Source organism: Podarcis muralis, chromosome 17, assembly GCF_964188315.1.
Source record: "Podarcis muralis chromosome 17, rPodMur119.hap1.1, whole genome shotgun sequence".
Lineage (NCBI taxonomy): Eukaryota > Metazoa > Chordata > Lepidosauria > Squamata > Lacertidae > Podarcis > Podarcis muralis.
In genome coordinates, this window is record NC_135671.1 from 10,990,648 (window position 1) to 11,016,683 (window position 26,036).

Consider the following 26,036-nt stretch of genomic DNA (forward strand, 5'->3'; position numbering starts at 1 on the left):
TGAGATGAGATCTTAGGAGAGGTTTTTCTGAGAGAAGCTATTGAATAAAAGCTCTGGTGGCTGGAGAGAGAGAGAGAGAGAGAGAGAGAGAGAGAGAGAGAGAGAGAGATGGAGATGGTTCTGGGGCTTCCATGCATGCTCCTTGCCTTATCCTGTGCTGCAGAGGAGGAAAAGCTACCCCAATCTCACCTCATTCTGACCCAGAGCAGCAGCACACAGGAACAAAGGAAGCTGCTTCATATTGAGTACCAGTATATAGCTCAAGAGCAGCTCCTCAGGATTTCAGACAGGAAATATCTCTCAGCCTTCCCTTGAGATATCGAGAGTTGAACCTGAGACTTTCTGAGTACAGTGGTACCTCGGGTTACAGACGCTTCAGGTTACAGACACTTCAGGTTACAGACTCCGCTAACCCAGAAATAGTACCTCGGGTTAAGAACTTTGCTTCAGGATGAGAACAGAAACCGCGTGGCGGTGGCAGTGGGAGGCCCCATTAGCTAAAGTGGTCTTCAGGTTAAGAACCGACCTCCAGAACGATTAAGTTCTGAACCCGAGGTACCACTGTACAAAGCAGCTGCTCTGTCACTGCACTGCGGCACTTTGAAAAGGACCTAGGAAGAATGCTCAGCGACAGACCCTTCAGGACCCTGGACAGGTCCCGGGAGCTTCAAGCTCCGTCACTGCTTCATCAGCTCACTTTGGGTTTCTTTGCCTCTGAGTAGGTTTAGCAAGTGAGGCTGTTGGCGAACAAAGAAGCTAATTTCATTCTAGGCCCAGAGGATGGCAACATGAGAACAGGCCTTTTCTGTGGTTGCTCCCCCCCTTTGTGGCATTGCTTGCCTGGCACCCTCATTACATATCTTGAAGTGCCAGGGAAAACATTCATTCTCAACCAGGCCATTGGCTGGTTACACAATCGATGACCTTTTAAATGAGTCTGGGTTATTGTTTTGCTTTGTTGCTATTATGTTTAATATTTTGTAATTTTCTGTTGTAAACTGTCCTGTGAACTTCAGATAAAGGGTAGCATATAAATTTAATTAATATTAAGAATAATTTATCAGTGGAGAGAGAGAGAGAGAGAGAGAGAGAGAGAGAGAGAGAGAGAGTTTCCCATGGTTCCTGGTCTCGGGCTTAGTGTCAGGAATACTTTGGCCACCTCATGAGAAGAGAAGACTCCCTAGAAAAGACCCTGATGTTGGGAAAGATGGAGGGCACAAGGAGAAGGGGCCGACAGAGGACGAGATGGTTGGACAGTGTTCTCGAAGCTACCAGCATGAGTTTGACCAAACTGCGGGAGGCAGTGGAAGACAGAAGTGCCTGGCGTGCTCTGGTCCATGGGGTCACAAAGAGTCAGACATAACTAAACGACTAAACAACAACAACTAACTGAGCTGGCCCCTCTCCCTCTGAGTCAGTGTCCAAGTCACTACTGGGAGCCCCAGTCATGATACCATCCTGCTTTAATGGGAGCTAAGTGGCAGCAATATTCCCATCACATTCCCCATTTCCCTGAAATTATCACTTTTCAGAATGTATTCATCAAAACTGGCAGCTAATGAGGAGTAGTACTATTGGAGAAGTTTGCCAATGAACAAGAAGTTGCCCAAAATCATATTCAACGACGTTCCATCTTTACATCATTGATGTTTTCAAAGCTTGGTTAATAAATAATGCCCTGAACTTTGCTGCTGTGCCTTCCTTGTGGTTGATTTCCATCCTTTTCCCTCAGAGATGCCTCTTCTCTGCCCTCAGCACACACACCTTTTTACCACAGGTTTCATTTCATTTCATTTATTAAATATCTATACCACCCTTCATCTGGGGATTGCAGGACAGTTTATAATATAAAAATGCAAAAATACATACCGTAATTAGTAACGAAAACAACATCCCAGGATAAAGGGAAATTATAACTTGTGGGAGAATGATCAACAAAATGTTTGCTCATGCTGAGGAAATCTGCAGAACGTTGTGATTACAAGCCAATAATGAGTGCGGTCCATCAGTTTACATATTCCTAAGCTCCACTGGCTTCAGTTAAATTTGTGGGCAAGCTACTGTGTGCAGAATTTCAGCCAATAACCCATATACAAAAGGCCTACTCAACAGATATTTGAGTTGCTAAATGAAACTTTTTAATCTTCTTTCTAAGAGTACACATTAAAGATACCAGCAAGACGCCCTACTGGGATTCAGCAGAGTTTAATTTTTAATGATGTGTAATAGATCGGGTTCAGCTTCAGTACAAAGAAACATTCACAAAAAGCATCCCAAGTTGTCATTATCAACGATACAAATAGAAAACGCATTGAAGTCTGCTGGAGTGTTGTTAGCCCACCTCTCAATGCATATTACAATAAAAGATCTTGCTGTTCTTGGGAACATGTTGTGTTCTGTTCCTGGTGTAGAACCTCAGCCCTACTTATTTATTATTTTAAGGCATCTCAACACAAAGGCTCCCCAAGGCAGCTTTCAAACTGCAAAACAAAAAGAAAATGGAAAAAAATGTGCAGTTACAATTTAAACTGTTAAAGTCAGCAGCATAAAAGCAAGACCCAAAGGGATCTAAACTATTTTTTGCTAAAAGTAAAACAGCCATTATCCGTCATCTAAAAGAGAGAGGTACAGACACCAGGCAACTATGTCCAGGGATGGCATTTAAGCAGTCAAGGGGCCACAGTAAAAAAGGCCCTGTCACTGGTAATACACAGGTAACATCTGAAAATGGAGAAACACAGAACAGTTAGAACATACAAAAGTGCCTTCCGCCAGGCTTTCAGAGAGAAATATTTCTCAGTCCTACCTGTGAATTAAGCATTAATAATGAGACAGTGTGGTCTTTCAGATGACACGGGTCCCAAGTCATTTGGTGGCTTGTCCTGACTCAGAGGGAAGTCCCAATGAGTTCAATGGAGCTTAGGTCCCAATAAGTCCACCCTAGGTAATGTTTTAAATTGCTGAGTCACAGTGTAGAGTCCTAACCTCTGCCTCTCTAATCTACAACCAAAATAAAGCCTAAGTTCATGTAACTGCATTTGTTCACATTCACCCCCCATTATTCTTGCCTCTCTCTTCCTTCCCTTCCCCATCTATTTAAATGGCCAGGTAACTTAAGCTCACAACCTGGAGAATGTGGGCATGCAAAGGATTCCAATCATTACATGCACTGTGTAGCAACACAAAGATATATATGTGATCCCCTGTGATGAGTGATTGGTACAGTCTAGGTGAAGTGAAAAAACAAAAACAAAAACTAAATGGTTGAATGCTGTGCTAAATGCCACTAAATACCCTGGTGGTTTGCTGCTGTGTTGTGTGTCAGATCAGGAGCTAATGAGCAAATCTCCTGCAGGTTTCTGTTAGCCTGTCAGAAGTAACTAGCAAAAGCTGCATATCTCTCAATTTGTTTCTCTTCCACCCGCAATTACTATCACTATTCAATAAGAGAAAATAGCAAGTTGGACTGCGCAGCAGTAGTTCTGCCTAAGTTAAGATGGATAGTCACAGATTTGGTGCTGAGGAACCCCAAGATGATAGTGCTGGGGGACCTCAACATTCATGCAGAGACTGCCTTGACAGGGGTGGCTCAAGACTTCATGAACTGGGCAGGAGGAGGGGAAACCAAGAGTGAGGGATTCTACTCGAACCTCTTTGTCAGGGTCTGATCATTTCCTGCTGACTACTAGACTCACAGCAAGTGTTTCCCTATGCAAGTGTGGGGAGCCCAGTTAGGATAGCCTATGCCGGGAGGCTTATGAAATCCACAGAGTCTTGGAGAGGCCTTGGGGAGTTTCTGATTGGCATGGCTGGCACCACTGTTGATGCCCGGGTCATTCTGCGAAATACATTGGTGAACTGGGTGGTTGCTGTGGTTGCTCCTAAGCACCCTCTTCCGCTGAACAGACCATGTTCAGCAACTTGGTGTTCAGAAGACCTGAGGGCAATGAAGCAAAGAGCAAGATGGGAAGAGCTCCAGTGAATCTGTACACTAATCAGAGCTCATTATCAAGCCTTCTTAGTGGCTGTGATGACAGCAAAGAAGCAGATCTGTTCTGACACCATTGCATCCTCACAGTGCCATCCAGTGGAACTTGTCCAGATAGTTTGAGTTCTTCTGCAGTCTGGCCCATCTGGTGATGCTAATGAACTCTCAGAAGCTTGCTGGGACATGTTTGCACAGCAGTTTGAGGATAACATTTCTCACATTCACCGTGGCTTGGATACAAAGTCCATCTATGAAAGTGTCCATAACTCCTTCTGGTGATGTTGGGTAAATTTTCATTTTTGAAATCTGAAGATGTGGACAAATTGCTCAGAGAAGTGTGGCTCACGTCCTATCTGCTCCAGCCATGCCCCTTTGGCACATTACATCAAGTAGGTAGAGACTGTCCATCTGCCTTTAGGAGCTGGTAAGTGTCTCCTTGAGGGAAGAAACAGTCCCATCTGCATTAATAGAGGCAGCAAGTTGACTTGCTTGGTGAAATCTACCCTGAACCCAGAAGATCTTAATAATTCAGTCATTTGCTAACATGACAGGCAAATTTCCTGACAAATTGGTACAACAAAGCATGGAAAAGAGCACTTGTGAAAAAAATTAATAATAAAATAAAACTGGCACAAGGTTTGAAGCACACAAAAGGGACACAGGTGGCACTGTGAGTTAAACCACAGAGCCTAGGGCTTGCCGTTCAGAAGGTCGGCAGTTCAAATCCCTGCAGTGGGGTGAGCTCCCGTTGCTCGGTCTCTGCTCCTGCCAACCTAGCAGTTCGAAAGCACGTCAAAGTGCAAGTAGATAAATAGGTACTGCTCCGGTGGGAAGGTAAACGGCGTTTCCGTGCGCTGCTCTGGTTCACATGCTGGTCACATGACCCGGAAGCTGTACACCAGCTCCCTTGGCCAATAAAGCGAGATGAGTGCCGCAACCCCAGAGTTGGCCACAACTAGACCTAATGGTCAGGGGTCCCTTTACCTTGAAGCACACATACTTATTTGTAATGGAATGGTACAGCTTTTAAAAATGAAAATAGAGCACTCCCCTTACATTATGAAATGTTTTAGTTAACTTAAACTATTTGTTGCCTTAAATGAAAATAAGTAGTCTGGAATAAGAACTTATATCATGCGTTTGTGATTTTGCATGTGTTGCCTAAACACCAGCTTCTGTGATCAGATGGGATATTTCATTTTTTGTCTTTATGATGTGGTTACATGTGAAATAATTTAATGAAGGGGGGGAATTAAGGGAAAGGATGGAGATGAGTTGCAATAGCACTGATCCTTGTGTAAGCACAACTTAGTCAAATACAGCCCTGCTTCTCAAATAACCTACCTCGTAATGTTGTCTGCCATCCTAAACTCCTTGGTGTGAAGTGTGGGAATTCTAATCTGAAAAGCCACAATAGCAAACATGGAATACTGTGTGCAGACAATTTGTGACGTCTGGTATGTTGGTGACTTTTCAGTGGGTGTTCTTGTCAGTGTCACCCCCAAGAGATCTACATTGGCATCTCTGGTCATCTGACATTCGGATTACCTGAGCTCTGCATTTCCTAATTCATATAGAGTTAGATCTGTTTGTTGTTTGTTTTCCCCTGGCCCTGGCTATCAAAGGTTATCGCCCCAGCTGCTCTGCACTTACATAATGCCCAGCAGAACGCTGCTCCGCTCTCTCTGATTATGGATTAGTGTAATAATAATTGTGCATGCGAGACTGTAACAGCTGTGTGCTTTCCAGGGCTAGCAGAGATTTCCTGGCTTGTTTTAAAACTACCTAGCAAAGCCGTGTAATCTGCCAGCTCCTCACAAACTGCCACCCCATCACAGCAGTCCAGCAACTTAAAGGGGAAGAACATTCATCCAGTATCTACACCCCCTGTAGCAGGACACCTTGAGCAGAATGATATATCTGCAGACCCTCCAAGTGCCCCTGTTTTCCAGGGACAGCCCTGGATTTATAGAAGCTGCCCCGGTTTCTGATTTGATCCCAGAATGTCCCGCTTTTCCTTAGGACATCCCTATTTTCATTTGAGAAATGTTGGAGGGTGTGGAGTTATCCAACCCCTGAGCCATCTGAAGGCAGCTTTGTATAGGGAAGGTTTCAGATGTTTAATGTTGTATTGTATTTTCATATATGCTGGAAGCCACCCAGAATGGCTGGGGCAACCCAGTCAGATGGCCAAGGTATAAATATCATTGTTGTTGTTGTTCCTGCTGCTGCTGAATAGGATGCCCCTATTTTCATCAGAGAAATGTTGGAGGGTATGCATCTGCCCCAAACATAACCTGGTCAGGGGTACAAAATGAGACTTGAATGTCACACTCAATATTAAATCAGAGGTAGGCAATATGATGCCCTCTGGATGTTGTGTAGACAACTACTGCCTCTGTCCTTGTCAGTATGGCCAACAGCCTAGGATGGTAGGAGTTGAAGTCTGTTGCATCTGGAGGCATTGTGGCTGTTAAATTAGGTGATGCTTTCTTCTGAGCTTGGAACAATCATATGTTTTCACTGATATATCTACTGCATACGACATAGCGGTAGATATATCAGCTTGTGGGAACAGCCTGGTGAGTGGCCTTTCCCCCAGGTTGCTGTCATTGTTCTTCTTGTGGCAGCTGCACACACACTCTCCAGGTGAAGCCGCCATGTATGAGGCCTCCAAATGAATGATGCCCAGATGTGGTTCCAGCATGCTTACTTACATGACCACGAGCACATAGCCCAGAGGAAGCCAACGGGGCGGCCTCCAGATATTTTGGACTACAGCTCCTAACAGCCCCAGCCAGTCAGGATTTAGGCATGATGGTAATTCTAGTCCACAACATCGGATGGGGGTATAACAAGATGTTGGCTACCCCTTCCATAGCTCTTGCATGCTTCTAATGCAACACTGATGCTGAGATGCCACTTGTGAGAAGCAGAGCCTCCGCACATGAGATTGCCATAGATCCCATGACCTTGCCAACCATGCATAGAGCTGGTCCTCACAAATGCTAGATTGCTTCCTGGCTGCAACCTCCAAATGCCCCTAAGGGTTCTTACAACATGAATTGGTGCCTGGAGACTCAATAAGTTAAGTGACTTTCAGGGGGAGGGAAACATTGGGTCTGTGGTCTTATGAATTGTGATTATGGTGCAAGTTCTGGGCTGTAGCTATTTGATCCACGAGGACTCGTGTTGTTGTTTTTTTGCAACTGCAATAATAGCCACACCTAGCATTTCTACCTTGTGTTTTAAGTGTCCCTTCCGCAAAGTAGGCCAGTGTTTACAACCCTCCATATTGCAGATGATATGGCTGAGGCTGAAGCATAAGCCCTTACCAGCCATGAGTACGTGTAGGAATTAATTACAGTATACCACATTGCAGTGCAATGGTATAGTTAGGTGATTCCAGACTCCAGGCTTAGGCTCTGGGAAGTGCAGCTCTTTGAAGAGAACAGGGGTCTCCCAACAACTCTCAGCACCTTTAACCAACCACACTTTCCAGGATTCAGTGGGAGAAGTCATGACTATTTAAAGTGGTATGATACTGCTGTACAGTGGTACCTCGCAAGACGACAAAACTCGCGGAACGAATTAATTTCGTCTTGCGAGGCACCACTGTAAATGTATCATGCAGATGAGGCCTTTAATAGTCTTACAGCGCCCCACCTCTTTAGACAGAAATACAGTGGTGCCTCGCAAGACGAAATTAATTCATTCCGCGAGTTTTGTCGTCTTGAGATTTTTTTCGTCTTGCGAAGCACGGTGTCGGGAAAGTTTTAGAAAAGCTTCAAAAATCACCAAAGTCTTTAAAAACCTCAAAAAAGGCTACCACACCGCGTTCTATGAGTTGCTCCTCGAAGTCAAGTCGCAACTGTATTAACGGTGTTAAGAAAAAGGAAACAAACTTGCAAGACGTTTCTGTCTTGCGAAGCAAGCCCATAGGGAAAATTGTCTTGTGAAGCAGCTCAAAAAACAAAAAACCCTTTCGTCTAGCGAGTTTTTTGTCTTGCGAGGCATTCGTCTTGCAAGGTACCACTGTACAGTGGTACCTTGGGTTACAGACGCTTCAGGTTACAGACTCCGCTAACCCAGAAATAGTACCTCGGATTAAGAACTTTATCTCAGGATGAGAACAGAAATTGCATGGTGGCAGCACGGCGGCAGCGGGAGGCCCCATTAGCTAAAGTGGTACCTCAGGTTAAGAACAGTTTCAGGTTAAGAACGGACCTCCGGAATGAATTAAGTTCTTAACCCGAGGTAGCACTGTATGTTTTTCTCCACTTGCAAATAAAAATGTGGTGAGCCACCCTTGAGGCATTTCGGCTCTAAGCCTACTCATTCTCCTAAGTAAGTGCCTGCTCCAAAGTCCTACCCTGATGGCATCACTGTTGCGGTGACGGGCTCTGCCCCTACACCCACCCACCATGTTCTCCGTGTTAGTTTTATCGAAACAATTCTACAAGCGGACACCTGTCTATTCATAGGCACTCCTCTGTGCATTCCTGCCTAGACTCTCTTTTCGGACACTGGGCTTATTCATATGGCACAAGCTGTCTCTACTGCACATGTACAAGTGCTTCTGTGGAAAGGTGTACACCTTCTGATTTATACACAGAGTGTACACCGATACCATACTCTCCAACATTTCTCTGATGAAAATAGGGATGTCCCATTCCATAATGATAATTTTACCATTTATACCCCACAGATCTTATTGGGTTGCCTCTGCACAGCTTCCAACATATATAAAAACATAATAAAACATTAAAAAAAAACCTTCCCTATATAGGGTTGCCTTCAGACAGCTTAGGGGGGCACATAACTCCATACCCTTCAACATTTCTCCAATGGAAATTGGAACGTACTAGGGAAAAGTGGGACATTCCGGGATCAAATCAGAAACCAAGACAGCTGCTGTAAATCTGGAACTGGAAAATCTGGAAAATAGGGACACTTGGAGGGCCTGAGAGACCGTATGTTCATTGAAGGTCACATATGAATAACTGTAGAATGTACCACTTGTGTATGGGTTGTATATGGAATGTGGACCTCCCTACGGAGATGAACCATGAGGGACACCATCTACAACATCAAACCCCTCACCTATGCACATTCATTTGTATGCATAGTTTCTGGAAACAGATGCAGCCTAAAGCCATTCATTGAGTTTGTCATGGGAGTGACCTTTGAATGAGAGACTTCCTGCTCTGAGCCGCTATACCAACTGAGCTCTCATGAAACTCATCCAGCCAGGGTCTTATTGGCGGGAACAGGACCAAATATTAACAATATGATAAAAACGGCACCAACATAACAAATGAAAAATAGATGCCCCCACAGAGGTGCTGGGTCCATGGCTGCCACCTTTTAAAAGAGCCACTCAGTATGCAGAAATTAAGCAGGTGTAGGAATTGTACAAATATTTGGCAAAATAGCCAAAGCCATTACAAAAAATAAAATACACAAAGCAGAATGAAATCAGAAACGGGACGGGCAGAAATGGAAGCAGGTGTAGGTTTTCTCCATCCCCTCAATCTCCCTATTGGGAAAAGCTACCCTTGCTTCCATTTCTGCCTGCCACATCTGCATCAGCAAGGAAACTGAGCCAGCGCTAAAGTTGGCAACCTGGTTTGAGCCACACACTGCCCACCATATCTCCGCAGCCAAAATGAAACACCGGGGAGTTTTAAAAGGTAGATTCCTGAGTCAGATCAACACTGCAGCACTGCACAAGTCTCCGAGCCGTACTTGGGAACTGCCTTCTGCACTATCCAGCCAGTCTCTGCTGTGCAGTCCTCTCTCTCTCTCTCTCTCTCTCTCTCTCTCTCTCTCTCTTTCACACATCACACACACACACACTTCTGTGAAATGTGAGGAGTCACCTGATGTCCGTCAATGTTGTCTCCTCTTAAAGAGCAGGCAGTAAAACTCTTCCTTCTATGGAAGATTATTCCCTCCCTCTCTCAAAGGATGGCACGTTTATTTAAAACCATCGTCTGTGTATGGCTGCAGCTTGGGGTGCTAAACTGAACTACTTATTGCAGCACTGAAGATCTGAGGGACTTATTCACCTCCCCATCATCTTTTTCTTTCTTTCTCCAAAGCTCATTCCTTTCCTCTCTTGGAGGAGAGAGCATCTGTGCTCGTCAGACAATGCTTTCTCAGAAATGCTTGGGGTTTCTTTATTTCACTTTCTATCTGTGGGCAAACGTGTTATTCATCCTCCTTCAAGGTAAGTTGCTTTTAACTTGTGTCTCCCTCCTCACCCCCAGCCTGCCCTATATTTCTCTTTAGACATTTATAATGCTGGTGTTTAATCCTTTTGAATCCAGCTCAAAAGAAAAGATTGTTGTATGCGTGCTTTTTATTATTTGGAATGCAAGGTAGGTGACCCAAATACTTGGTTAAAGAGGAAGCTGTATTTATGAATGCAAAGTATGAGGTTTCTATATTCTATAATCTAGTTTAATTGAAGTGGGGGAGATGTATCTATCTGGAAATAAGTTTGTCTATTTGTTATTTATTGTTACCTTTCTACCCCCATCTTTTCTTCAACGTGGGGTACACACTCTTTTATCTTCACAACAACCCTGTGAGGGTTAGGCAGAGATCCTGTAGCAAAACACCAAAACACAAGTGGCTATTTCAAAAGACGAAGTGGTTCTGTTTTGCAAGGGATTCCTGGCCTCTGTTTCTTCCACACAGACTGAACATAGGGATCTAATCATTTGTTCATTTAGTTTAGTATTGCTAGCACTGGCTGGCAACAGCTCTCAGGGTTTCACTCAGGGGACATTGCCGGAAGATGCTAGGGGTTGAACCCTGACCTTCTACACACAAATCAGATGTTCCAACCACTAAGCTGCTGCTGGAGAGGTGCAAGCCTATGCACACCTCCTTGAGAGTAAACCCTATTAAACTCAGCAGAACTTACCTTTGTGCAAGGCTGTGTAGCATCTGGCTGCAAATGGCACTTTGTGGACTGGGGCCACCTGGCAAGAGAAAAGGGAGGACAAGGACCAAGGAAAAAAAACCAGACGGATTCTCATACCAAAGTGCTACAGTTTCTTCACAAACTGTTGTCGAGTCATGCTTGCCAAAACATGCAAGGCCCTCTTTTTGAGGCTGAATTTAAGAGGAAGATCAATGCCGTTCTCACAGTTAGGGTGGCCCGATCTTGCTTCTCTGCCTTTAACAAAAACAGTGATGTGCACAAAAATTATCCTGGCGAACCTGGCAATGAAATGGGTAATGGAAAAGACTCTGCCTGCTTAATTTGATCAAGTCGGGCTGCTGTTGAAAACTTAGGAGCAAGACTGGGTTTTTTTTAAAAGCAACACTGAAATGTCAGCAAACCCACTTACAACTCATGCTTGTTAGTCAGCAATTCCCAAACCCTTTTTTTTTTCTACAGAGGCTGAGACTCAAGAAGTTGAGTTGTCAGCTTTCCCACCACCCTCTCAAAAAATGTTATTTGCCTTTAACAGCAGCTTCTTCTCCTCCAGACTATACCTCGGGTTACGAACGCTGTGGGTTGCCCGTTTTCGGGTTGTGGACCGTGCCAAACCTGGAAGTAACCCGTTCTGGTACAGAACAGGTTACTTCCAGGTTTCGGTGCTCGTGCATGCGCAGAAGCACAAAATGGCATCATGCGCATGCGCAGAAGCGCCGACTCACATCACACTCGTGTGCAGACACAGCGCTTCAGGCTGTGAACGCTGCGGGTTGCGAACGTGCCTCCCGCACGGATCACGTTCGTAACCCGAGGTATGACTGTACTTGCCAATTGACCCCCAAAATGTCTGGCCTGCTCCTGTGTCTTCCAAAGTACCATAATGTACAGAAACCAGCAGGTGAAGCTTTTCTCAGCATGGAGATAGGCATTAACCCTTTTCAGATATGGTATTAACATGCTGAGGGGCAGTGAGGCAGCATTATATGGGCACCTAACTTCAATTCATACAGTTATAGGGGCAGAAGCACTTTCATACCTTCTAAGGACTTACACAGAGGCCAGATACAAGCATCCTTACTCTCCCTCGCCATGCATTCATATAACATCTGAATAAAGTTAGTCTCACTTGCTAATATGATGATAGCTGCCTCTTGGGGGGTTTTTTCCCCTAAATGGAAAGGTGGGGTGGGTGTTTCCCAAATAAATAATGTTACAAAAGTTGGGTGCCTCCCCCTCTCTCTCTCTGCCAAGTGGTGGCAAGAGCCCATGAGGTTCCAGGCCCAGGATGTGTGTCCTTTGGAAAACTGAGACATGGCGGAGACTGCCGTAGCTATAAGAAATATGGTTTATTCGCCAATTTGCACCTTCAGTCTGCATGGAGGGAGTCCGGATCTTACAGCATGGTCATTTCAAGAGGGACTTGTGGCCTTCAGCCAGCCTGCCCAAGATGGATCCCAGAACTTCTTCCTCCTTCTTCTTCCCAACAACTCTTGCTCAAGACTCTCTTTTCCTGTCACCTCACACCCAGTTACCTTGGCAACCTTCCAAACCCCCAGTCTCTGCTCACACTTCATGGCAAAGGGGAAAGGCAGTTCTCTTGCACTGCCAATGGCTCTCAATAGAGCTGTATTGTTCCTTAATGGCCCTAGCTTGGCCAAGTCATTTTGTACAGGCTAGCCCAGTAATTCCTCTGCAGCTTGTATTTCTCCCTTCACATCCCAAATGGTCAATAAATAATATTCCTGATAAAAGCACAGGAGCCAGTGCCAGTAGAGCATATGGCTCTCCCATTTGCAAGTGAATGAGGTGTTCCTTCAGTTACACAGGCCTTGAGGCATGTAGGGCTTTAAGGATAAGGCTGGATCGATGTGCGCTCCCAGACTGACACTGATCCATGAGAAGGAGTGCAAACCTATCCAGGACAGGTTGCCTACCATCGCTCCAAACAAACGAAACCACCCAATATGAAACATCATCGGATGATACCGCTTCTGAGCAATCCATAGGCATGTGTGAACCGCGGGCAGTGCCGGATTTACGTATAAGCTAAACAAGCTATAGCTTAGGGCCCCACTCTCTTGGGAGCCCCCAAAAAACTTAAAGGAAAAAAACTGGATGTACATTCCCAAAATACAGTATAAGATAAAAAACAAATAAAATAAAACCTACATGCAGCAACAGTGTTTTGTGTTGTGTAGGCTCCTATGATGTAAATAATGGGCCGCACCTGCTAGCCTGCTCCCTAAAATATCACTGGTTTGCTCATTTCCATATCAATTACTTTTTGTTATGTGCAAATGGCTTTAGATACCTATTACGTCCATAAATTACTATATAGCATATATTCAACACAAAAACAGCAACAATTTCTTGTTGGCAAAGGACAGCTGGACATATAAAGGGCCCCATTACCTTCAGTAGCTTAAAAGTAATGGGACCGCTGACCATTAGGTCCAGTCATGGCCGACTCTGGGGTTGCAGCGCTCATCTCGCTTTATTGGCTGAGGGAGCCGGCGTACAGCTTCCAGGTCATGTGGCCAGCATGACTAAGCCGCTTCTGGCGAAACCAGAGGAGTGCACGGAAACACCGTTTACCTTCCCGCCAGAGTGGTACCTATTTATCTACTTGCACTTTGACGTGCTTTCGAATTGCTAGGTTGGCAGGAGCAGGGACCAAGCAACGGGAGCTCACCCCGTCGCGGGGATTTGAACCGCCGACCTTCTGATCGGCAAGCCCTAGGCTCTGTGGTTTAACCCACAGCACCACCCGCGTCCCACAATAGCTTAGGGCCTCATCAAACCTAAATCCGGCCCTGACCCCAGGCCACAGTTTAGCCAACCACGCCCATTGTGTTGCCAGTGTTATCGATCGTCATACTGCCACACGTATGAATCCTTGGCCAGCTCTATTGCCGTGCATCCAGTTGTGTTTGTATGTGAGAGACAGGTGCTCGCCAGAACCAAATCTCTCTGCTGCAGAATAATTCAGTGGCTTATCAGGCATTAATTCAGCATGCAGCAGTTGGTATTGTGATGTGATTAAAACCTTTAAAAGGTATGAATGAATATTCAAATGTCTGGAGGCTTATCTTTTATTATTATTCCATTTTCTTGCCCCGTGTTCAGTGACTTCTTCCTTCTGCTATTTCCTTTTCTTCCATAGATGGCTTGGCATGCAAATCTGAAGAAAGGCTGTTTCACAAACTCTTCTCCCGTTACAACCAGTACATCAGACCTGTGGAAAACGTGTCGGATCCAGTTACAGTGTATTTTGAAGTGGCAATTACACAGCTTGCAAATGTGGTAAGGCTAACTGTGCAGTGCCAGCCAGATAGTGAGGTGCTGTGCAATCCAAACCTCCTGGTCATAGAAGACGCACCCTTACTTTTGAACTCAAAACCACTTTTTCAGTAATGGAAGTCTAGATTTTGTGTGGATCTAGATGTCAGTTCACTCCCTGGGAGCTGATGCATCCACTCGCCCCTTACGTCTCTGTCGTTGTGTACAAGTCCGGCCTTGTCTCTTTCCAATCAGCTGAGAGCCAGCAATCCTGCTGCGTCTCGGTATCGTGTCTGATTGGCTCATTCAGTCACTTCATTGTGGAGACATTGTGTCTCTGTATGAGTCAATGTCTTGGCCTTCCTTCCAATAACTCTAGCTTAGTGATATATGGGGTGTTAGAGGAGGAGGAGTACCTCTGGTGGGGGACACAATGTGAGAGCCAGTGTGGTGTAGTGGTTAGAAGTGGTGGACTCGTAATCTGGTGAACCGGGTTCGCGTCTCCGCTCCTCCACATGCAGCTGCTGGGTGACCTTGGGCTAGTCACACTTCTCTGAAGTCTCTCAGCCTCACTCACCTCACAGAGTGTTTGTTGTGGGGGAGGAAGGGAAAGGAGAATGTTAGCCGCTTTGAGACTCCTGAAGGGGAGTGAAAGGCAGGATATCAAGTCCAAACTCTTCTCTCCTGGGCTGTTGTTCTGCCTGCAGTCAGGAGGGCCCATGGAAGCCTCTGAGATTGCTTCACATACCCCCATCTGCACCCTAAGGGAGTGTGTGAAGCAGCCCCATGACACAACTGTAGGAGTAAATCATTTGCCCTCTTCTGTCTCTAGGATGAAGTCAATCAGATTATGGAAACCAATCTATGGCTGCGACATGTAAGTGGATATTTGTGCACTAGGGTGTATTTCACAATAGCATTGGGCTTCAAAGTTCTGGTTGGGATGGCTCCAAAACAGTTCCTGGGATAAGGAAGCAGGAATCTATTGTGAGGGTAGATCTTGAGAGCCAGTGTGGTGTAGTGGTTAAGAGCGGTAGTCTTGTAATCTGGGGAACCGGGTTCGCGTCTCCGCTCCTCCACATGCAGCTGCTGGGTGACCTTGGGCCAGTCACACTTCTTTGAAGTCTCTCAGCCCCACGCACCTCACAAAGTGTTTGTTGTGGGGGAGGAAGGGAAATGAGATTGTTAGCCGCTTTGAGACTCCTGAAGGGGAGTGAAAGGCGGGATATCAAATCCAAACTCTTCTTCCTCTTCTTCTTCTTGTTGCCACAACACCACTCATGGATTACTGTGGTCTTTATTATTATCACTATTATTTTGGTTTATTACCCGTCCTACACCCAAGGGTCCCAGGATGAGTTACAAAAATTTGACATACAGTCTGTGAGCCACCCTGAGTTCTTATGATGAAGGGAGGTATATTAATCTTATAAATTATTATTATTATTATTATTATTATTATTATTATTATTATTAACTGGTTTTATTATGTATGGTATATCCTTGTATACCGCATAGACACTATGGTATAAAGTGGTATATAAATTATTAAAATAGAATAAAAATATATGAAGTTATTCTATTCTATCTTCATAACAATAATAATATAATTTATTGTTTACACCCCGCCCATCTGGCTTCCCCAGCCACTTTGGGTGGCTCCCAACAGAATATTAAAAACATGAGAAAACTTCAAACATTAAAAACTTCCCTAAACAGGGTTGCCTTCAGATGTCTTCTAAAAGTCAGATAGTTGTTTATTTCCTTGACATCTGATGGGTGCGCGTTCCACAGGGCGGGCGCCACTGCTGAGAAGGCCCTCTGCCTGGTTGTCTAACACTGTTGTCTAAGGCAACACAGTGACATTCATGTTCAAGTGGTGTTTGAGCAGAAGAAGAGCTTGCTGGATCAGGCCACTGGCTCATCAAGTCTAGCATCTTGTTCTCATGGTGGCCAACCAGATGCCTGTGGGGACACCAAAAGCAGGACCTAAGTGCAGCAGCACTTGGCCCACCTGTGATTCCCGGCAAATGGCATTCAGAGACAGTGGAGGTAGAACATAGCCATCATGCCCAAAATCCAATCTCAAACATAGCCATCATGCCCAAAATCCAATCTCAAACATAGCCATCATGCCCAAAATCCAATCTCAAACATAGCCATCATGCCCAAAATCCAATCTCAAACATAGCCATCATGCCCAAAATCCAACCTCAAACATAGCCATCATGCCCAAAATCCAATCTCAAACATAGCCAGCATGCCCAAAATCCAATCTCAAACATAGCCAGCATGCCCAAAATCCAATCTCAAACATAGCCAGCATGCCCAAAATCCAATCTCAAACATAGCCAGCATGCCCAAAATCCAATCTCAAACATAGCCAGCATGCCCTAAATCCAATCTTGCTAAACAAAGAGGCTTTGGGTGAAGGAAAAAATATCAACAAAAGCCCCGAAAATCAAGCTGCAGGTGCAGGGTGAATTTTCTAGGATCCAAAAACTAGTTTTTTCTCTCTTTTAGATTTGGAACGACTACAAACTACGGTGGAATCCAATGGAATACGAAGGGATTGAGTTTATCCGCGTGCCAGCGGATAAAATATGGAAACCTGATATTGTCTTATACAACAAGTATGAACTCTAGTTCCTCATCATTTTACAGCTTTTAAAATATATATATATAATCAAAACCAAACCAAATCCTTCTGTATTAATATTGCATGGTACAACTTAAGACTGCCTTGTGTTTGCATTTCCAGTGCCGTTGGAGATTTCCAGGTCGAAGGGCGGACCAAAGCTCTTCTCAAATATGATGGTACCATCACATGGACGCCACCCGCCATCTTTAAAAGCTCCTGCCCCATGGATATTACCTTCTTCCCCTTCGATCACCAAAACTGCTCCCTGAAATTTGGGTCGTGGACTTACGACAAAGCTAAAATTGACCTTCTAATTGTTGGCTCCAAAGTGGATATGAACGACCTTTGGGAGAATAACGAATGGGAAATAGTTGATGCTTCTGGCTATAAACACGATATCAAGTACAACTGCTGTGAGGAGATCTACACCGACATAACCTACTCGTTTTATATCCGAAGGCTGCCCATGTTCTACACCATTAATCTGATCATCCCCTGCCTGTTCATTTCATTCCTGACTGTATTGGTTTTCTACCTTCCATCGGACTGTGGAGAGAAAGTGACTCTTTGCATCTCTGTCCTACTTTCTTTGACAGTGTTCCTGTTGGTAATCACAGAGACAATCCCCTCTACCTCTCTGGTAATCCCTCTGGTAGGAGAATACCTGCTGTTCACCATGATATTCGTGACTCTCTCTATTGTCGTCACGGTCTTTGTACTGAACATCCACTACAGGACTCCGATGACTCACACAATGCCCAAGTGGGTGAAAACCGTTTTCCTCCGTCTCCTGCCCAAAGTCCTGATGATGAAGAGACCCGTCCAGAAACACATCGAAGCCCAGCCTAAGAAAACCAAGAAAAATGGTGCCACTAAATCCAGCAAGCCAAAGGCCGATGACCCAGGGGAAGCCAAAGTCTCCAGCGAGCACAGATGCTGCCACTGCGACAAACCCAGCGAACCGTCCACGGGTAAGAAAAGGAGACCAAGCCACCAGTCGGCTAAATGGGGGGCTGAGCAAGCAGAATACTCCCCTGAGGTCAAAGAAGTAATTAGCAGTGTCCAGTTCATCGCAGAAAACATGAGGAGTCAGAATGAGACCAAAGAGGTAAGCGTTCTGGTGTCTTGAGAATGAATTTGTATCTGAGAACCAGCAGCTGAGTTATTGAGGTAGGCCTTCCCCAACACAGTACCCTCCAGCTGTTGCTGTAACTATAACTTCCATCATGCTTGACCATCAGCCAGGGTGGCTGTGTCTGATGGGAGTTATAGTCCAACAACAGCCTGGTATTGGTCAAAAGTCCTCAAAAGTCCTCAGTATACCTGAAGGAGTGTCTCCACCCACATCATTCAGCCTGGACATTGAGGTCCAGATCTGAGGGCCTTCTGGTGGTTCCCTCACTGCAACAAATGAGGTTACAGGGAACCATGCAGAGGGCCTTCTCAGTAGTGCCGCCCACCCTGTGGAACGCCCTCCCTTCAGATGTCAAGGAAATAAAAACTACCTGACTTTTAGAAGACATCTGAAGGCAGCCCTGTTTAGGGAAGTTTTTAATGTCTGGTGTTTTATTGTGTTTTGTGTTTTTAATATTCTGTTGGGAGCCACCCAGATGGGTGGGGTGTAAATAAATTATTATTGTTGTTGTTATCATCATCATCATCAATAAATTTGGTGCATAACACAAGCAATGGCCGAAGGCTCAAGACCTTGGTTGATGCCAGCCCTGGTGCCATGTAAGTTCTCAGGGCGTCAGTAAGGAAAATGGTGAAGGCCTTTTTCCAGGACAAACAGTGACACTCCCTGAAATGAAATGCAGCTCCTTCTGAGCTCTAGTATAACTCTGTAGAACTCCAGAAGAGAGGGGAAGCATTGCTAAATGGGTACATGCCCAGTGTCACACTGGCGAGCAGGCACCGATGTCAGTGAAAAGAGTAGTTCCTCAGGGGAATGCGGCTTAAGGGGTGCTGTCTCTGGGGATTCTCAATCAGGGGCCCCTGGTCCAAGGGGCACCTGACTGACAGACTCTGGCTTTGCGCTGGGGCCTAGTCCTGAATTTAGAGCACCTCCACAGTTTGCACCAGTGGTGTTCCTGATCCAGGTGATTCTTAGGAACATGGGAAGCTGGCTAATGCCTGTTAGCAGAGGCACTTAAATAAATCTGGTGGAGGCTGTGTACACACACACACACACAGAGAGAGAGAGAGAGAGAGAGAGAGAGAGAGAGAGAGAGAAAGAGAGAGAATCCTGGGAACAATACCAAGTCAGGCCATTGGTCCATCTAGGTCAATATTATCTATGTTGACTGGTAGCAGTTCTCCAAGGGTTCAGATATGAGTCTTTTTCCAGACCTACCTCATAACCTCCAACATTTCTCTGATGAAAATAGGGATGTCCTATTCTATTATTATTATTATTATTATTATTATTATTATTATTATTATTATTATTTCCCCACCCATCTGACCGGGTTGCCCCAGACACTCTGGGCAGCTTCCAACATACATAAAGACATAATAAAACATTAACATTACAAAAAACTTCCCTCTACAGAGCTGCCTTCAGATGTCTTCTAAAGGTTGTATAGTTACTTATCTCCTTGGCTCGGGGGTCGCAGAACTCAATACTGTCCAACATTTCTCCAATGAAAATAGGGACGTCCCAAGGGAAAGCGGGACGTTCCAGGATCAAATCAGAAACCAGGATAGCTTCTGTAAATCTGGGACTGTGCCTGGAAAATAAGGACACTTGGAGGGTGTGCTGCTACCTGTTCATGCTGCGGGTTGACCCTGGGGCCTTGTGTAGGTCAAGCAGACGTGCCTTGACTGAACTACAGCCCTTCCCCTTCTTCCTCAGAGTCCTGGCTGTCGCTGATTTCCAGGCTCATGTCATAACAGTAGTCTTCCAGTGTCTAAGAACTGCTGCCGCCATTTATTTTACCTCAGAGCCCTTGCTATAATATGAAGGTGCTTCCATCTCCTACCTTCCCCAGATCCCATCTGTCTTGTGTACTTAGGCTAGAAGCATTTTGGCGTTTGGCGTCTTTCTGAGAACGTGGCAGCACAACGGGGATGTTAATCTCAGTAGGATCCTTGAACAGCTGTTGTAATGTAAATAATGTAATTACTATGGGAGCTGTTGAGGGAAGAAAGCTCCCTACGGTTTCAACAGAAACGAAGACTGCACCTCAGGGAACAAGCCTGTGATTTTATGTGGGCAGCACTGCAATGGTTATGCATACCAGGAAAGCTTTTCCATTTTAGAAAGGAAAAAGCATCTAATGCAAGTGCGAACATGTTCCCTTTTTCCTTCACCCCTCACCCCTGGGCTCTCTGGTCCTCAGGGCTCTTGTGATCTCCCTAACACAGGCCGCCCTCTTCCCACTGAAATAAGGCTTGTTAGTGTCAATAGAATGGGCTGTGTTGTGTGCTTGATTGCAGCATGTGTGTTGTACACACAATAGTCTCTCTCTGGTTTTGCAAACGGGCCACAGGCCCAGAAAGGTTGGCAACCCCTGTTGTACTGTATTGAAGAGGGATCTGTTGAAGAGAGAGAGAGAGAATATCCTGGGAACAATACCAAGACAGGCCATTGGTCCATCTAGGACTAGGTCATGGGTAGGCAAACTAAGGCCTGGGGGCCGGATCCAGCCCAATCGCCTTCTAAGTCTGGCCCGTGGACAGTCTGTGAATCAGCGTGTTTTTATAAGAGTAGAAGGTGTCCTTTTATTTAAAATGCATCTCTGGGTTATTTGTGGGACATAGGAATTCGTTCATTTTTTTTTCTTTTCAAAATATAGTCCGGCCCCCCACAAGGTCTGATGGACAGTGGACCAGGCCCCTGCTGAAAAGTTTGCTGACCCCTGTCTAGGTCAATATTATCTATGTTGACTGGCAGCAGTTCTCCAAGGGTTCAAATATGAGTCTTTTCCCAGACCTGCCTCATAACCTCCAACATTTCTCTGATGAAAATAGGGACGTCCTATTCCATCATCATGATCATCATTTTATTATTTATACCCCACCCATCTGACCAGGTTGCCCCAAACACTCTGGATCTGTCCCTCTGCCTCTTCCCTGTTCCATATGGGCATAACTATTAACAAATTATTAAATAGTCTTATTAAATAGTCGCATGACTCTCCGTCAGCCCACCTAATCTTCCAGCGTTAGCAGGAGTGAAATTGCCCACTGACTGCATTTGGCAAGCTTGCAACATTTTGCCCCAGTATGTAGTTACCTGCATACTGGGATAATGCCACTTTGCCAGGCTTGAAGTGGGGAAAAACAGTGCCTTTTTGACATCAGCAACCATTGTACCAATCTCCAGCTTCATCTCATACCTATTTGTATGTCTAGCAATCCACAAACCCAACACTAATGACAGGGGGGAAAGACTGTAGTGTTTAGCAGGTGTAGAAGAAGTGCCCATTTCAGGTTTTAGGGGTGCTTGGGCAAAGTGTCCTCAGTAAATTCCCTCCTTGAGAGCTCTCCACTTCCTTGGCACTCTTTCCACTTCCCAGTCACTTGCCTCTCCCTCTAGGACCAGTTTGTACCACTTTGCAGAGGGAAAGGGAAAAGCTTGCAGCAGCTCCTCCTCCTCCTCCTCCTCCTCTATCTTCTCACTGCTTGCTCACTTTGAGCAGGCAGGTGAATAAGCAGAAGCAGCAAGAAGGTGGAGGAGCAGGTCTAGGAAGCTCTGGGATTAAGCAGTCAACCACCGCCAGGAATGGGTTTCAGCAGGTTGCTGACATTGCCAGTCCCTATACACTGGCCATCCTGGAAGCAAAGGATCAGGCGTGAAGATGGGCACCTAGTGCTAAGCAGCAACCAGCAAAACTCCTTCTTATCATTGGGTGGGCATTTTGCTGCTAGTTAAATAACACTGTTTTGTGGGGCCATCTCTGTAAGTAAACAAATGGGAGCAACAGCTTTTAAAAATGGGGCTCAGCAATTATGCTAATAGGTTTGCGTATTTAAAGGGATAAATATTTCATGCTGAGCCGGGTATCATTTTCTTTGGCATGAAGACACTGAATATGGACTTAGAAGTTCTACAGAAATGGAGGCCCTCATCCCAGGGTGGTGGTCAATCAATGTAGCCCTATTGAATTCTGTAGAGCTGTGCTGATGCAAGGGAACAAAGGAGCTGTCTTGAAAGGGAGCCAAAAGACAAACATAGGGTTGAAGTGGAGCTTTGGGGCCAAGCCTGGATTAACCATTATGCTAAGTAAGCTACAGCGTAGGGTCCCAGCCAGTTTGAGGTCTTTGACTGTAGTGGAATTACTGGAAAGCTTCCTAATGCAGGGAAAGGATGGCCATCTTCCATCTTGCTCTTTCCACTGAGCTCTTTGAAGAGTGCACTGTAATAAAATGGAACAGTACTGTACTTCCTGGAAGAGGGAAATTGACATTACTGGTAGCCCTGGGAACAAGATAACAGGCAGACATTTTATGAGCAAATGGAGGCCTGGGTCCCAAACATGGACCTTAGAGGGATTTCATCTGTATGCCCAGTTGTCATTACCAAACAGGAGTATGGGTCTGAGTGGACAGCAGGAAGCATGAAAGCAGGATGTTTTAGTGAGCCATATCTCACTCAGTTGTCAAGCTGATGCCACAATAAATTAATTAATCTTGAAGGTCCTGGGGGACTGGTTTTGTGTGCATTTAGCATTCTTCATCCAAGTGGCTCTCCAGTAAAACTAGTGGCAATCAGGTTTAAAGAGAATGTCATTTATGTATAAGTCCAGGGCTCCAAAACATGGTTCACAATCCTCTAATACACCCTTTGCCAATGTGGTGCTCTCCAGATGTTTTGGGGTTACTTGTTTCCATCAACCACAGCTGAGTTGGCTGGGGCTAAGGAAAGTTGTAGTCCAAAACATCTGGAAGGCACCAGGTTGGGGAAAGCTTCCTGAAAAGGACATTGCTGTTCAGCTTTGTTTGGACCTCTAAATCATGCACACTTTCTCTCTGCTGGTCTAAAACAGCTGAAGATGGAAGATGTCTGATGCTTGCCTTAAAGAAAGTTTCCTAATACAATTATTCCAAAATGGGCATAGCATTGGTCCTGAAGTCAGCAGGGTTTCAGCTAAGCTTCTTGAATTCAGTGATACTAGGACATGTCAACACTTCACAATGCTCCAGTTTCATGCGCATCTTCACAAGACAAAAGCTGGAAAATGTCACAATTGAATGGGCAAAACAGTTCTTTCAGCAGAACCTCAAGCTGATAATGTTTTATTACCTGGGAAAAGTTGAATTGTGTCTAAACCTGGCACATTAAATATGATATGTCTTCTTGTGTGTTTACAGGTGGAAGATGACTGGAAATACGTTGCCATGGTAATTGACAGAGTGTTCCTGTGGGTGTTCATAATTCTCTGTGTATTTGGGACTGCAGGATTATTCCTACAGCCCCTGATAGCAGACACATAATTCACTGACTGTTCAAGTTTTGCTCTACGTGTACCTTTCAGTTTTATATTCAAGTCGTCCGCCTGCAGTAGAATGTCTGCTTTCACCTCAGGTCAAAATAGCAGTGCTTTCTTCTTTATTTCTATTGGCTTTCACATTTTCCACCCTCAGGGAACCTTGTCCACATTGGCTTACTCATTGAGGAACCTTTGCACATCTGCTATGGCTTGTTGTAAACGATTCTAGAGTGTGCAGCTCATTTATACCCATTGAGCACTGAGTGGGCTTATTGGCCAGCTCAGCATTCTCCACTGGTGAACAAGGAGTATGTTCTGGAGCACATCAACTGCTCCACTTTGGCCACACATTGCTTCTACACTATGAATGAACGGTTCCTGGTAAGCTTCTAGGGAACCTGTTTGAAAATATCTCATTAGGCAACATGCCTCATTCTCATCTATAATAAGAAGTAGATTGGATTTTTTTTAAAGTGGCTCTTGGTGCATTGTTTCTTTGAAGAAACTAGTTCAAGGTGAGCCAAACAAGAACCAGCTTGAGCAAGCATGGCTATATGATTAGGAGAAAATGTTCCCAGCCATCCTATTTCCACATTTGCAGGCATTTTTCAAAATCCATTGGAGAATCATTGGAGATGGGTCATCCATCCTCCATGAGAGCTCATCTGCACTTCCGCTTGTGCCAGTTGACCCCTTCCTTTCCAAAGGAAGAACTGCCCTTTAGTGATAGATTGGAACAAATGGCTATCTGGAGAAAACCCAAATTGCTGTTTGCTCTGATTGAGCGCTAAAGAGCAGTCCCCCCCCCCCAGGGGAAAGCAGTGGGACAAGAGGAAATATTGAGGAGTCCTAACAAAATAAAATAAAGTGTGCTAGTCAGCCTAAGGAAGCTACCCACACAATATTAATTGTTTGTGACTGTTGCCTGTTTTGGAATCACATTCTTCTGTGGTTGTAAACATTGCAAAATGCTTCTGACTGGCCTAACAGGATTCTGAGACGCACTAATGGCATGATTACTCGGAGGCGAATTATAACCACGGAGCAAAAACCAGTCACGTCTGTTTATGAGCTTTCCCTTAAATGTATGTCCATGTGCTCCTTTTTGTTATGGTTAAACCTGATATACAGAAGGAATTTTAACTTACTAATTTATTACTCTTGCCAATATTTTCTGAATACCCATTATATCATATGGGGGAAAGGGGGGAGGCTCATTCCAATTCTCCAGGCATTTGGGAGTTCCAAGAGGTGAGTTTGGTTGGTTTTATTTTAAATGAAGTCAATTTCCTGCTGATGGGAGAAGAGCCCTGAAGACTTTCAGAAGCCTGCTAATTTGCAAACATGCAAAGAGAGAGTGGTGGAAGGAAGTAGACTCCTAAAGCAATCAGCAATCCTACAAGCCCCCAAAGAGCAGCACAGCTCAAGGAACCTTCATCATCAGCCAATGGCTGCAAATCACAGCTCACCTACTCAGGCTTGCTCTTTGTGTGCCCAAATTCAAGCTAGTTTATTCTTCCACCAGCAACATGCAAGCATTATAGGTAGACTGTCCATTACAAGAACATCTGCAACTCTCAGCTCCCACAAAGGAAACACCACTGATCATTTCCGACTCTTAGCATGCAAACAAAAGATGGCTGCTTCAACAGCCCCTACATGTGTATATGTCTGTGGGAAAGCAGCCCCACATTAGCTTGGTCAATGGCTAGATTCACCTATAGGGACCTATCTTTATCCTATATCCTTGGGGAATATGCATGAGGATGTTGTACAGCAGGACTAGACAGAAAGTAGATTAAGATCTACTGGCAGAACGGGGGGCGGTGATTTGCAGTAGGATGATAACTTTTTAGAAACTCCCATTTAAAAAAAATAGCAACAGCAAAAAGGTGCCCCCTGCCTCCCCCCCCCCACACACCTTTCAAAAGAAAGAAAGAACAATGGTTGTTATCTGGTGTGTAGTAACTCAGATGTCAATTCCATACATTATATAGGAAGGCTATCCCTCTCATGGGGTACTGTAGGTAATAGAATCATCCTGTAGGTAATTCTGTAATGGCCACTGTCCCCACCTACCACCCTGAGTGGTAGTCATTATTTTGTACCTAACTTTAGCTGGCAGAGAGGGACGCAGGTGGCACAGAGCCTAGGGCTTGCCGATCAGAAGGTTGGCGGTTCGAATCCCCGCGACGGGGTGAGCTCCTGTTGCTCGGTCCCTGCTCCTGCCAACCTAGCAGTTCAAAAGCACATCAAAGTGCAAGTAGATAAATAGGTACAGCTCCAGTGGGAAGGTAAACAGCGCTTCCGTGCGCTGCTCTGGTTTGCCAGAAGCAGCTTGGTCATGCTGGCCACATGGCCTGGAAGCTGTACGCTGGCTCCCTCGGCCAATAAAGCGAGATGAGCACCACAACCCCAGAGTCTTCTGCGACTGGACCTAATGGTCAGGGGTCCCTTTACCTTTACCTTTAGCTGGCAGATCTTGTGGGGGCCAGAAGAAACATGAAGTAGCTTGTGCATGCCTGAAGTCCCACGATGGTTGCGCTAGAGCAGTGTCGGGGACTGATAAGGAGTATAGACAGGGAACAATGTTGTGGTTTGCATCCTACACTCTGCTGATTCTTCCAGTGTAGTTAAAATGACACTAGTACCATTACTTGCTTATGCAGGAGAAACCTGAAATATATTAAGCACGCGATAGGCATCTCTCTATATATTACACACACGGTGGCTGCAATC

General features: G+C 45.1%; 1 protein-coding gene across 1 annotated transcript; it reads left to right on the forward strand.

Annotated features, from left to right (window-relative positions):
• The first annotated feature begins 9,678 nt into the window (after nucleotides 1-9,678).
• Nucleotides 9,679-25,159, forward strand: CHRNA6 (cholinergic receptor nicotinic alpha 6 subunit). Its single transcript, XM_028713050.2, has 6 exons — nucleotides 9,679-10,220; nucleotides 14,107-14,246; nucleotides 15,055-15,099; nucleotides 16,746-16,855; nucleotides 16,984-17,971; nucleotides 23,179-25,159. Exons 1-6 carry the CDS (start codon nucleotides 10,142-10,144, stop codon nucleotides 23,299-23,301), a joined length of 1,485 nt encoding a protein of 494 aa, XP_028568883.2. The 5' UTR covers nucleotides 9,679-10,141; the 3' UTR covers nucleotides 23,302-25,159.
• The last annotated feature ends 877 nt before the right edge of the window (nucleotides 25,160-26,036 follow it).